The sequence below is a fragment of the Gastrolobium bilobum genome, unplaced genomic scaffold (assembly GCF_033153095.1).
Source record: "Gastrolobium bilobum isolate Gb01-03AN ecotype WA unplaced genomic scaffold, APGP_CSIRO_Gbil_v1 utg14654, whole genome shotgun sequence".
Lineage (NCBI taxonomy): Eukaryota > Viridiplantae > Streptophyta > Magnoliopsida > Fabales > Fabaceae > Gastrolobium > Gastrolobium bilobum.
In genome coordinates this window covers 162012-176023 of record NW_026896498.1, presented here as the reverse complement: position 1 = coordinate 176023, position 14012 = coordinate 162012, and the positions used below count along the sequence as shown (strand labels likewise).

The following is a 14012-nucleotide window of genomic DNA, read 5'->3' as shown; positions in this document are numbered from 1 at the left end:
ATATGCTAAGTTTCTGAAGGAGTTGTGCACCAACAAAGGAGGCTGAAAGGAGATGAACGAGTTAGCGTCAGCCAGAATGTGTCAGCACTCATCCAGCCCATGCCCAAGAAGTGCCAAGATCCAGGGACATTTACTAATCCCTTGCATTATTGGAAATTCTATTTTTCATGATTGTATGTTAGACTTAGGAGCATCCATTAATGTTATGCCTGAATCTGTGTATAAGTCTCTTGTTCTTGGTCCCTTGCGTGCTACTGGTATTGTTGTTCAGTTAGCCAACAGGAGTAGTGTCGTCCTTCTGGTGTAGTTGAAGATATATTAATTAGGGTGAACAATCTGATTTTTCCTACTGATTTCTATGTCTTAGGGATGAAGGGTGAGATTCCTAGTAGTACAATTATACTTGATAGACCTTTCATGAAAACTGCTAGGACTAAGATAGATGTGCATGCTGGTACTCTTTCAATGGAATTTGGTGATAACATGGTAAATTTTAATATCTTTGATGCCATGAAATTTCCTAGGGAAGAGCATTCGGTTTTCTGTATGGATATAATTGATGAAATGGTTGATGATATATCTGCTGACTTAACTGCTGAATTTCCAGAATTATCATCTTTCCTTGATTCTGGTCTGTCATGTGGTTGTACCGATAGTAGTAATTGTATTGTTTGTGCTGAGATAACGGTGTGTTGTTCTGATGTTAATCATGCATTGAATGATGATTTGCACAGTGGTTCTGCATTGAAGTTGAATTCTGAATTGCTTGTTGAAATTATTGATGATTCTTTTTCTGAGAATTTGATTGCAGGCATAGATGTTAATGTGTTTTCTGTAGAACCTGCACCCGCTAGACTTCTCACATCCACTGAGCAGCCACCTAAGTTGGAACTAAAGGTTCTGCCTGACTGAAGTATTCATATCTGGAGGAAAATGAGCAGTTACATGTGATAGTGGCCAAGAACCTTCTACCTGAGCAGGAGGAAAAGCTTCTGACATTGCTGAAAGAAAATAAGAAGGAAATTGGATGGACTTTAGCAGATAATGTCGAAATCAGCCCTTCCATGTGCATGCACCGCATTTTGCTTGAAGAAAGTGTTAAACCAGTGAGGAAGAAATCAAGCTACTTGATGCTGTTTATTCTCCTTAGGGAGTTCAGGGAGTTCTTTTCCCTCCTTTTCTTTTCTTTCTGTTATTTTCATTTTCATTTTTATTTTCCTTTCTTCCTTTTAGTTTTTGACTTTCATAGGTAGATTTTTCTCTTCTTTCTGGTAATTATTGAGTGGTACATGAAGTAGACTTGGATCACAGCGTTTGATAGCATAGTCTGTTAGGCTTTGGTTCTTGATTCTTGGATTACATTACTTGTTACTTGATACTGTGCTGCTGATTGCATGATTTGGTATACCTTTGTGAGGTTTTGAGCCTGTAGACATGGTCTTCATCTGTAGGCCAATCTTTCTTTCTTGTGTGATTCGGCTCTTGATTGTTGTCCTCTAGAACTTGCTATTGTTCTTTTTGAAACTGCATTTTTCACTTGCATTCATGAATATGATTGAGGCATTCTTTCTTTTCTTTCCCACTTTAGCCAAATAGCCATCCTTGCATTGTATTCCCTTGGTTAGCCCTTTTGTGCCTTATGTCACCTTTGTTTCTTAGCCACATTACAAGCCTAAGTGAAAAATCAATTAATTCCACATCCTGGAGATTTACTGAGCATTGATTTTACTGTAGAGTTTTGTTTAAGTGTGGGGGTTTGCCCGAGACGTGCAAAGTTTAAGTGTGGGGGGTAACCATCTGGATATTTTGTCTGTATTATTGTTTCTCAAAAAAAAAAAAAAAAGGGAGAAAAAGCAACAAAAAAAATTGTGTTTATTTCTATCTTTTCATTATCTTTGTTTTATGTTCTTAGTTTAGTTCTTAACTTTTGCTCTTTGTAAATTTCTGGTTAGCTTTCTCTTCCATATCCATCCATACCTTTACCTCAGCCCCATTACAACCCTACATAAAGCCCTCTTGATTTGAGCATGCATGTGTTATTAGTAGTGGAGAAGTAGAACTTGAGCAAGCCTATGGTAGGATGATTATCATGAGTTGATTTGAGTGATATACTGAATTAACTGATACACTTGAGAGAAAATTGAGAGCATCCTGTGAGGAACCATTTTTGTGTAGTTAGCAGTTGCAGTTGAAATTGACAGGTCTTGTGATTTGAGTTTAGAGAGTTTTTGTCCTGGTTGGTTTATCTGTTCAAGACTTGTGATTTTTGTTATCTTTTGTATACTTGATAATTATTAGGAAGGATAGATTGATCTTCAATCTTTTCTTATTTCTTTGCTTTCTTTTTTTATTCTAGTTTTTTCCCAGGAGTACAAAAAGATAAGTGTGGGTGAATTTGATAACTCATATTTTATTGCACTTATTTGTTACTCTTGATTAGTATTTTTAGGATTTATTTGAATAAAATAATGATTTTTTGAGTTAATTTAGATTTTTAGTTTTTGATTGGGTTTAATTTATTTTCGTCAGAATTTTTCAGCTTTACGTTACTTCTATATTTTGGCCATATCTCGGTCCACAGTTGTCGGATTGACTCCGTTCTTGTTGGGTTTTTCAGATAACACAGAGGGGTACAATTCTTATGAGGAGCTTGAAGCCCAATTCAGACTGGAAGATGGTTGATTTCTGACGCCAAGTTGGACGCATTTTGCTGAAGTTTTATTTGATTATTGGACTTGTAATTTAAATTAAAACCCAATTACTTAAGTGGCCCAAAGCCAATTTTTTATTTTATTTTATTTTATTTCGTATTATAGACAGATGGGCCGATCAGAACTGAGCCTTAACCCGATTTGGGTAGGGGTATATGACGGCAGAGTAGGAAACTTTTATTCATCTTGGAATTTTCATATTTTGGGATCAAAGCACTTTCTCTGGAGCGTTCTTCATCTTTTTCTTTTTCTTCTTTTTATTTTATTTTAATCATGTTTACCTTAGCCATGCGAGGCTAAGAACCTTTTAATCAACCTAAGGGTAACGGATTCCATGGATTAGTCTTGAGGGTCTGCGCTTTATTTTAAATCAGTTTTGTTTCCCTTCCCAACTCAGATTGATATCGTGCGATCGTGGATATTCAATCTGAGGTTCGCGATTGCGATTATGGAAAGGGATTAATCATCAGATTTGATGGTTAGATTGATTGACCCTATGACCTTAAATCAAACGGGCTGATACTCTGCGATTGTATGAGTAGAAGCACTGTATTTGATCAAATGCTAAGCGATCGCTTAGAGAAGGTTGTCAATTGAAAATAAAGATTCTGATTCGATTGACGATCAATCACGATTCTGATATCTTTTTATCCGAGGAAAGACGTCCATGGAACCCTAACCTTAGGTTGGTTAATTTTTAATTCCGAATTTTTATTCCAATTTTTTATTCTGCCTTTTTAATTATTCAATCAAAATCCAAAACCCCCCTTTTAATTTTCTATCATCATAAGCGATTTTTACCAAAACAATTTCCTTGAGAGACGACTTAGGTTTCCACTTTACTACAAATTTTCTGAACCCTAATAAAAAAATAATTTTTAATTTGCGCGAGTTCGCCAGCTCGTGTCACCCATCCAAATTTTTGCCCCGTTTTACAAGCAATATATCCTTCCACAATGGTTCCCACTCAAAACTAAGTTAGGGTTAAGGAAGAGGAGAAGATTTGAAGTTGTTTTGGCTTTGGAATGAGTTGATTTGGTTGAGAATCAAGAAAGTTAGGATCTTGGAGTTTTTCTCCCATGGTTTCAAACCCTCTCTCCCTCTCTCTCAGTCTTTTCCACGATGAAGAAGGAAGGAAATAAGTGGGGGGTTTGTGTTTTTACACTTAACTTAAGTTAAGTTATCTCAACAGGGTATTAGCTCATCTATCTATTTAACTATGTTCTCTTTCAAACTTTACCCAAAGGTCTGGAATATTTTTCTTGGAACATTTTTACTTTTACTTTTATATTTTGGGTACTTTTGTCTACATCCATTTATACCTCTTAATTCTCACTGACTGCACTTTTTACCCCAAAAGTGACCCTAATTAATTTAATTAGGCCTTTTACTTATTTCAACTCACTAATACATGCTAATTTACTTAATTACATGCAATTTACTATTTAATTAGGCTAGGGCTATTATAGTCACCACACATTTTAGCGATTTTGTCCGCAAAATTAGGAACATGCCTATCCTTGAACTCAAGATACAGTCGGAGAAGCTCGTCCTCCCACTCCCAAGTGGCCCCTTTTTAGGCGCTTTGCCTTTCTTGCGCATCTCAACCATTAAAATGGTTTTATCTTTACACTCATACACACCTTGCCAGGAGGTGTAATCCTTTTAGCTTACAGGTAACACTCGATTTCCTCTAGCCTATATATTTTAAACCTGTCAGGGTCTCTATCCTTCCGTGTAGTACTGAACCACGAACTATCATGGTCTTACATCATCAACCTTTTTTTAGTTATGATGATTTTATTTTCATATTCCTCATCTTTAAGACACTCGTAAGATCATCACCAATCTCCATATTGTGTGCTAACCCTTTCGTTAGACACACAGTCTTTTACAAACTATTTCCTCAATGGTTAATTATCATCCCTTACCTCTTATTTTTCCTGTCTATCAACTCCAAGTTCTTTTCCTTTCAATTTTCTCATGTTTTATCATTACAAGGGTGTTAAAAGTAAATCTCACAAAAATTTTCATTTCGTGAACTAGTCCTTTCACTACGACTTTGAACCCTTTCTAAGTTCTCCATCTAATATTAGTCATTTTTCTAATATTACCATCTACGTGTGCTTTAGTACATCAGTCTTCTCACTGATAATACCCTTCTTATTTAATTGTACATCAGTTTTCTCACTGATGATGCCATTCCACTGAAACATCAGCGCATCAGTCCTTCCACTGATAATACCAATTATACTCACAATGGACCATCAGTCCTTTCACCGATGACCATATCAATCCTTTCACTAAAGCACAATCCTTACACAAACTTTTACTTAGATATTAGTCCTTTCATTAATATCACGCACCAATCCTTTCATTGGCACGCACATCAGTTCTTTCACTGATGATATAATACTTACCTACACTTTTACTTAGATATTAGTCCTTTCATTAATATCACGCACCAATCCTTTCACTGGCACGCACATCAGTCCTTTCACTGATGATTTTATCAGTCCTTTCACTGATTTTATATATATCAGTCCTTTCACTGATTTCATATAACAGTCATTTCACTGACATTACACACCAGTCCTTTCACTGATGATTTATCATTCAATGGTACATTAGCCCCTTTCACTAACCATACCATCTTCCCTCTCACTTCATGAGTTACTCTTAGGGAATCATTCTTTTTAAAACAAATTTTAACCCGGGTGCTTCCAAAAGTCACTACTCTTAGGAATTATTCCATTAAGAAAGCCCCGTATCAACTTATTCTCCTGTTTAGATAATTTCTTCACCAGTACTTCGCATCCATCGTAGATACAAATTCATGCAACATAAGTTGACGTGAATAATCAGTTTCACATCATCATGTGATAGTCTTTTATTCTTTGCCTCAATACATTCACATACAATCAGGCATAACTATGCATGTTATCAGATTACTTTTCTTTGTTATACCTTCACCTCCTAATGGTTTCTAGCCATAAGCTAATACCTAGAGGTTCACAGTTTGGTCCATAATTCTAGCTTTTCATTTCATTAATTCTTTTGTTAAATTTAACTTTTGTGGTTATAGAGCCTACGCTCCACTTGATCAGACTAACATCAAATTTGTCAATTTAACACAATGTTCACTCTTACAGACATTGCATGCATCATCACTAATACCTCTCTCACATGCATGCATTTACACTTTATGCAACAACATGTCTATCATCATTACACTGGGTGAATAATTTACAAGAAAGAGATTTTCAAATCATACCTTCAACTTGCCTGAGAGTTTCCTCCCCATCATGCGGCTATAAGGTATAATCTTGACCTCCTACTCGAGATCCAACAATTGCGTGTACATTTGAAATCCGATCAGTCCTAGTAGGACATACATTAGCAAAGTGACCCAGTTGGCCATATTTGAAGCACAACTTTGTTTCGTACCAACATGTGCCTCTATGTGTCTTCCCGCATGTGTCACATTTAGACAAGGGGAATTCACTCACAACTGTCTCTCCTTGGTTGCCTTTTCTCTTAAATTTATCATCGGATTACTTCGCTTGCAATTTCTTCTTTCCATTCTTGTCATCTATCTTCTTATTCTTTTCTAAAGTATAGTCAGTTGCTCCACTAGCACCTGACGCTTGTGTCTCAGAAGACTTCTTGCTCTTAGTCACACTATAAATTTCTTCTACTTTCCAGCATTGGTTCACAAACTTGCTAAACTCTCGGATATCACAATTAGACATTTTCTCATTCAGACCCCATTGAAACTTGGAAGTCATCTCAGTTGGAGTAGGTAGGGCTCTCCCATAGTTGGCATACTTCACCAATTCATTGAACTTGGCAAAGTATTGGTCAATTGACATTGACCCCTGCTTTACGCCCAGTATTTTAATTTACTTTATTTTAAAGTACATTTTTATAATTATAAATATTTTTTTTGTTTAATTAATAAAAAAGAAGTGGGATATTAATACATATGTCTGCCACTAATTAATGCTGAACTCTTTTCTTTAGGTCTTTTGATTTTTCGATAAATATGAAAAAAAGTATTCAATGTTTTTTAAAATGAGGGTTAACAATTTCCATGTAGAAAATAGTGGAAATTTAATACAGTTATCTCATACTAAAAGATGTTAAATTCTTTTCCCATCTATACCAACTTCAAATTCTTTTCACTTCACACCTACCAAATTATTTCAATTTCAAATTTGAAAAGTTTACTAATTAATATAATAATTAAGCTCAATAGACATAATATATACATTGAAAATTTTACTAATAGGTATAATAATTTCCCACTTAAGCTTCTTTAAACAATAAGTCACCGCTCATCTTGCCAATGAAAATCACGCACCGCCAATTTTTTTGTGAAGAATTAATGTTTAATTATGGAGCTTGGTTTTCGAGATTCTGTAAAGAGTGAGAAGAATCACACCAATTTGAAAATTTATAAAATATTGGAGGGTTTAATTATATTTGCATCGAAGATGGTGCGCTTGTCATGGAAAAACTAAAGGTCACGTCACTTAGATAACAACTAATCACTTCTCAGAAACTATCCATATAGTGATTATTTTAGAAAATGAATATTAAAAAATATGTTTTCAAAACATAATTTAATAAATGCAGAACGTATAGTGATATAGTTGCTGCAATTACCAATGCAGAACGTGTAATGGTATAATTGCTGCATTTTTGTTCTTTTTTAGACCCAAAAAATTAATTAATCCCAATAAACATAATAATAAAATGCCCCCTCTTATTTTTCAAATTAAACATGTTACGTCATTAATTTACGTAATGAGTGTTAATATAGCACTCGCTATGAGTTACATCTCCAAGAAAGTTATGACTGTGCGTGCTTTAAAATCTGTTTGTAGGTAACATATGCCATAAAAATCTGTTTGTAAGTAACATATACCATAAATGGGGTGCTATCTACATTAACGATAATTGATTAACATAAAAAAGTAAACAACTCTAATTGTAGTGTAAGACAAGAGGAACATATTATAAATGACTCTAAAAAAATTAAAAACGTATCATTTTAGTTTTAATCTTATTAAACTTATAAAAAAAATAATGAAAGAGAATAGCAATTATTATTAGTAAAATAAATGTAATGAATCTCGTATAATTTGGGTGTACAATTAGAAACTACAAAAGATTCTATGGTTTGAGAAGGCATGCCTAGGTGGCTTTTCGAATGAACATGCCCAAAACGTGAGAATAAAAATCAAGGCTCACTTTGGGGTCTTTGATTCGAAACATATGCAATTGAAATAACAAATATAAAAATCAAAATTGAAAAACTAAAAGAGAGTAACCCATATCTTCTTCTTCCATCTAATATACTCACAAATTGTTCTTCTTCTTCTTAACCTTAATTTTATTGATGATGTTGGTTTTGTGGTAGATTGTTTGCTTTCACTATTATAAAGTATTGATCTTTTAATTTTCCACCATTATGCATTTTTTGCGTTTTCCTCATTGATAACCCTGAAACATAAGCATAAAATGAGAAAAAATTATAAAAAAATATTCCTGAAATCTTTTTTCAACATTTTGAGGAGATTGTTTATTTGCCAAAAAAGTTTGTACTTGATCTACATACCGCTCCCACAAAGTACACTCAGGCTTGTGATATTCCAAATCCTTTCGTCGGCTTTACTTTACAATAGAGCTGCAAAAAAAATAAAAAAATTACATGTTCATCTAATAGAAGAACAACTTGACAATAGCATGGATTCTTTCACCCTACAAAACGCATACATACAATAGTTAAAAAAAAGCATATCACAATATTGTGTTACGGAAAAAAAATACTTGTAGAAGAAAAAAAGATAGAGAAGAATGTCATACCTTCCTCTGAGGAAGTAAAGAAATACATATTCTAGTGATTCTAAATCATCCCGTCAGCTTTACTCTACAATAGTGCTACAAAAAAAATAAAAAATATTACATGTTCATCTAATAGAAGAACAACTTGATAAGATGAAGAAGATAAATAGACAAAGAATAGAAGAAACATATGCACAAAAGCTAATTACCAAATGAAAAGACGCAGTAACACATATCCTATTTATACACAAAATAATTTCGTTTTTTAATAATTAAGACCAATAGTGGGATATTAATGGGATTAACAATTACCTATGCAAAAAGTAGTGAGATATTAATGATGACAGTTTTTCCCACCTTTAAGTTTAAATATTGAATTTGAATACTTTTCCACCTACCAATGCAAAAAGTAAGGAGATATTAATATTTTTCCACCTACCCATGCAGAAAGTAGTGGATCATTAATACATGTGTCTTTCACTATATATTTTGAATTATTTTTCCCACCCATTTCAAATTTAAATTTCGAAGGTCATTAATACAGTTGCCTGCTACCAAATATTTTATAATTTTAGAGACTCTCTCCTTTTTAGAATTTTTTATATACGAAATAAATTTATTTTTCAAAAGAAGTAACTTTTCAAACTATCATCCAGTGTAAACACAAAGCTGAGAATGAAGGAGAGAGCGACACGTCTGCAAATTTTTCAAAGTTTGGTTTTCCTTTCTGTATAATAAGATAGCATTTTATTATGGTGATATTACATTCTTCTCTACATTAAGAACGAAAAGAAGGGAAATAATCCTGGGCTTATTTTGAGACTGCTGCACTTTTGGACACGTGCCGCTCTAGTAATAATAAAATTGTGAATGATGCAGCCTGCAGGGGTATTCATTCATCAACGAAAAAGAGGATTATTTTTTTCTCTTTTTATATTGTGAACAAAATTTTGTAAGTTATATATTTTTAGAACATTTTGCTTTAGTTTTTGAAAGCAACGGTGAAAAGTTCAGGCATGCTGATTTGCATGAAGATGAAAATATCAATGACCCATTTTCTTTTGGGGGTGTATGGAAAGGAAGATGGAACACCACACTGACTAGAATAGTGCATTCTTACTACGAACTTGAGGAAACTATAACAAGTACAGTATAAATAGCTCAAAAGAGTCAAAGTAACTAAATTATGAATTTTTCAGTAGTAATAGTGCAATGTCCTCATCATTAAGAGGAAAATTTACATCTTCATATATATACATAACTATAGCACATTACAGCCACGATATGTCCATAATATATCTTCAGAAGTAATTGGCATCTACCAACTTTGAATGATAACATGATCAGAAGTTTAGCGCAGATGATGTCTACATGATAAGAAACGAAAATCTATCAGCCCAGATAATGAATCAAACTCACTAAGAGTTAGCAGAACATATTAACTAACCTTAGAGTCTCTTTTGTACCACGGCGTATTTTGCAACGAATGGTGGGAAGTCCAAGGCGTTGGTGAGCCTCATAGCGGTGACAGCCAGAGAAACCTACAAACCAAAGAGAATTTATATGTTTAGTCCTCCATATAGATCTTTCTCGTACTTCAACATTCTGATTTTAATTTTTTTCGCCATGATCATGACCCAACTACATAATAACATTCAACTGGGTTATTATATTCCACCTCTTAGAAAGAAAAGAACTTTAATAAAAATACTTAATTGCACGGCGATACATTTATACAAAACTTTTATCCCGAGCACACGCAATGGAGTCGTAGACAGTCAAGTGAAATTCAATCCATGAAATCATTTGATCTATGGACAGCATCGTTGTGGTAAAAGCCGTAATGCTAAAGGAATCATTATCGTATGACATAGAGGAGGAGGTCATAAGCGTCTATATTGTAAAATCGATTTTTGACGGAATGAAAAAGACATATATGGTAGAATCATAACCATAGAATATGACCCTAATCGAAATACATACATTTGTCTCGTACACTATGGGGATGGTGAGAAAAGATATATTTAACAGAAAATAATAAGATTCCATACACAATACATAATAACAGCACATACCATAATAAGTTCCATCAACGTCCAGGACATCAATCTGTATCACTCAAAAGCAACCTCAATTAGCAGCTGAGCAAGATATTTTGATGAATCAGAAATTAATTTAATAAGGTAAAGGAGGAATTGCAAGTTTTACGACCATAAAATGCAAGCAAATCATGTCAAACTAATATTTCAAAAAACATTTATACCATCAATTACAGAATACAAAAATCATATCCCTCATAAAGACACTGACCCATTATTTTCTGCCCTCTAACCTCTCAGTGGTACTCAACAGTGCTAAGCTGCATGCGCCCATCACAGAGCAATTATATGGAACAAACATAGCCAGTATAGTTGTAATGGTATTGTAATCACCAGAGGCACGTCATCTGTGTTGGAAATCGACAATCACACAAATCGATAAAACAGAAAAGAGAAAAAGGAAGAGAGATTGATACGGTGATTTAACCTGGTCACCCCATGTAGGCTATGTCCAGTTTGTTTGTACTATATTCACCTCTCCTCACTCGTTACAAGTAACTCGGTTTACAAGGAGAATATAAATAAGATTAAAAAACCCTAACAACAGCTATTCATGGGCCCAAGCCTAAACTACTAATAAAAGTAAAATTACAATAAATCAGAGGCCCACAACAGTACTTGGCCTCTATGGGCCTGGGAGCGTTGCCCTCCGAACCCCCACCCGCTGACCTGGGAGCGGGACCTCAGTTGGCTTTTTGCTGACCCCGCCAACAAGAAGGATTGTTATCTGATTGTGAAGGATGAGCCATACCCAACAATCTGTAAGACTGTAACTAGTGACCAATTTTGATTGCATGAACTCACAATATTTTCCCCACTTCCTTCAGAATGATTGCACTAAAAAATTAGTCAAGCTTTGATTTCCTGTTCTATATTGCAAAGTCACAATTAACACAAAACAATCCACAAACTCTTTCCTGAAACATGACACTCTTTCTTTTAATGAGGAAAATGAAAAACTCTTTCCTGATGCATGAGGAAAACTCTTAAGGAAAATTTCTGATAAAAGTAAACAAATGAGAAAAAAGAAAAAGAGAAAACACAAATTACAAGGGTACCTTATTCCTAGTTAAGACTCCATGTCTTTATATGGTTCTTCTGTTCATCACATTTAGGAGTTCGGCAAATATAAATGTTAGCTTATCCCAGTCTCCATATATCAATGTATATTGACAGGGTCTCATGTTTCCTTCCAAATCCACCTATTGATTAAGTTAATTTACAGCTCTGCAAATAATAGATGCTTAGTGTACCGTTGAGAGCTGCAAGCCCAATATATACCCTTGAGAGAGGTAAAGGTCACTATAAGGGTATTGTTACCAACAAAGGTAGAGACCAAGCTAGACAATGACATCCCAAATATGGCATTCAACAGTAAAAGTGGGGTGGGGGGATGATGAGTTGTAGTGGAGGTTCATGAAATCGGGCAAAGTAACGGCACATAGAGATTGGATCCCCTTGCTTGGTGATGGAGGGGGAATTTATAGGGGGAGGGGACGCCTTGCTCGCATGGGAGGGTGAGCCAGGTCAACTCTCCTTCGGAAGTGCCAAGGGCGCCTGACATTGCTGTTGCAGCCCTTTTGCGGTTCCTGTTATGCAGGTGGCAGTTGTTGCTGCTGTAGCTGTGAAGCGGAAACATCTATTTAGGGGGTCTAGGAGGGCTACCAAAGGAAGGTAGCATCCCAACGTAGGACATTTTGGTGTCTTACGTTGGGGAATCTGTCGCATGGGGACAAAAAGGGGGCACGTTCGGTAAATTGTGGTCACTAGAGCTGTCGTGGATTAGTGGAGGGGGATTGGGCTTGCCTTAATGGGCCAACCGATTGGGGTCATCCATAACACTTGGGATTCAGAAAATCTGTCCTTGATCCCTTAAAAGAAATAAAAACATTTATTTACAGGATTTGCAAGCATCGTATATCATGTTTCAATAATGCACAATGAGAATTGCCTCATTTGAAAAAGAATTTCCATATAGAAACATATTGCATATTCAATAATGACCAGATTATGATTACATTTTCCCTTTTATTTAGAATTATATCAGTGCATATGTTTAACCCCGAAAATGCTCAGGATGAGGAAATGAAGTTCCACCAACCATTAGATGCATAATTATGACATGCAAACATATGCTCACCAGTCCCTTTCACAATTCCTTTTATTTAGAAAAGACTAATGTTATACACAATCAATAATCTTTTTCCGGACATTTGCAAACGCGGTACCACTATCATAATTGGCAGTTGGCACAAATAATAGCCATTAATTGTGTGGCTGATGCAACTCAGATATTACTATTCCAACTTCCACTAAAAATTTATTCCAACAAATCCATAAAAATCACTTTAGTTTTTGTATTTTTATATGCTTTTTGTTAGAGAATGTCATACGGATATTAGTTGAGTTTGTTCTACTTGTATCAGTCTGTTGTAAGTTGTAACAGACTTACAACTACCCTAGGATTCAGTTAAGACAGTTGTGTCCAACTGTTCTTTTCTGAGTGTATAAATATGAGAACTCTTTCTTGAGTTCATTTGGTGAATAGAAATGACACAAATTACAGAGATTATAGTCCAATTCAAACCTCATCCAATGAATTTCCATAATACATAAAAGCCAACACCCCCACACCACACATCCAGTTTCACTTCATTTTTCACATTAACCAAACAGGGGGCAAACCCAATATATCAGAAACACATAACCTCCAAAAGCAACGCAGATATTTTGAATATAAATTGGCAAAAGGGAGCAAGTGCTTACAGGCACTTGAAGACCAATTTCACTGATACTATCCATGAGTTCTTGAACTTTGTTTGGATCATTTGCTCTCGTTCTCATCAGAGGCCTTCTTATCTTATCTAAAGGAAGCTCCACTATCACTGGGCCGCCGCCACTGCTTCCAGAACCACCAGGAGGAGCCCCTAAATATTCATATAAATAATTTAAATTAAAAAAAAAAAAGATAAGAGACAAAGAATAATAAAGATACAATTTTTAATTGACAGAAAGAAAAAGAGGGTGTAGTGCAATGCACCGTTAGACGAAGCAGACACAGTGAAGTTCCTCAACGTACTTGGAACCTGCAGAACAAAATTTGCCATTTTTCTTCTTTGCACCGTTTTTTTTTTTTTTTTCCTCTCTTTCGGTTCTATATATAGTCAAAAATATTGAGAACCAGAGAATATGATATGCTATCACAAGCATGGCCCACAAATTTCAATGGCTAAGATTGTTCTTTTACAAGTTATTTAGAAGGACCGTCTTACACAGGATTCGCTCTATAAAAGGGTGAAAGATTTTCCGAGAAAACTAATTGATCTAAATTTTCAACCTCACTGTCGCTCCT

General features: G+C 34.9%; 1 protein-coding gene across 1 annotated transcript; it reads right to left on the bottom strand.

Moving 5' to 3' along the window:
- Positions 1-9728: 9728 nt before the first annotated feature.
- LOC133300068 (sulfiredoxin, chloroplastic/mitochondrial) lies at positions 9729-13846 on the bottom strand. The gene is made up of 5 exons (XM_061499557.1): positions 13701-13846; positions 13427-13587; positions 10637-10670; positions 10009-10102; positions 9729-9928 (listed from the first exon to the last, which is right to left on the bottom strand). The coding sequence occupies exons 1-5, from the start codon at positions 13765-13767 to the stop codon at positions 9913-9915; spliced, it is 372 nt and encodes a 123-aa protein (XP_061355541.1). The 5' UTR covers positions 13768-13846; the 3' UTR covers positions 9729-9912.
- Positions 13847-14012: the final 166 nt, after the last annotated feature.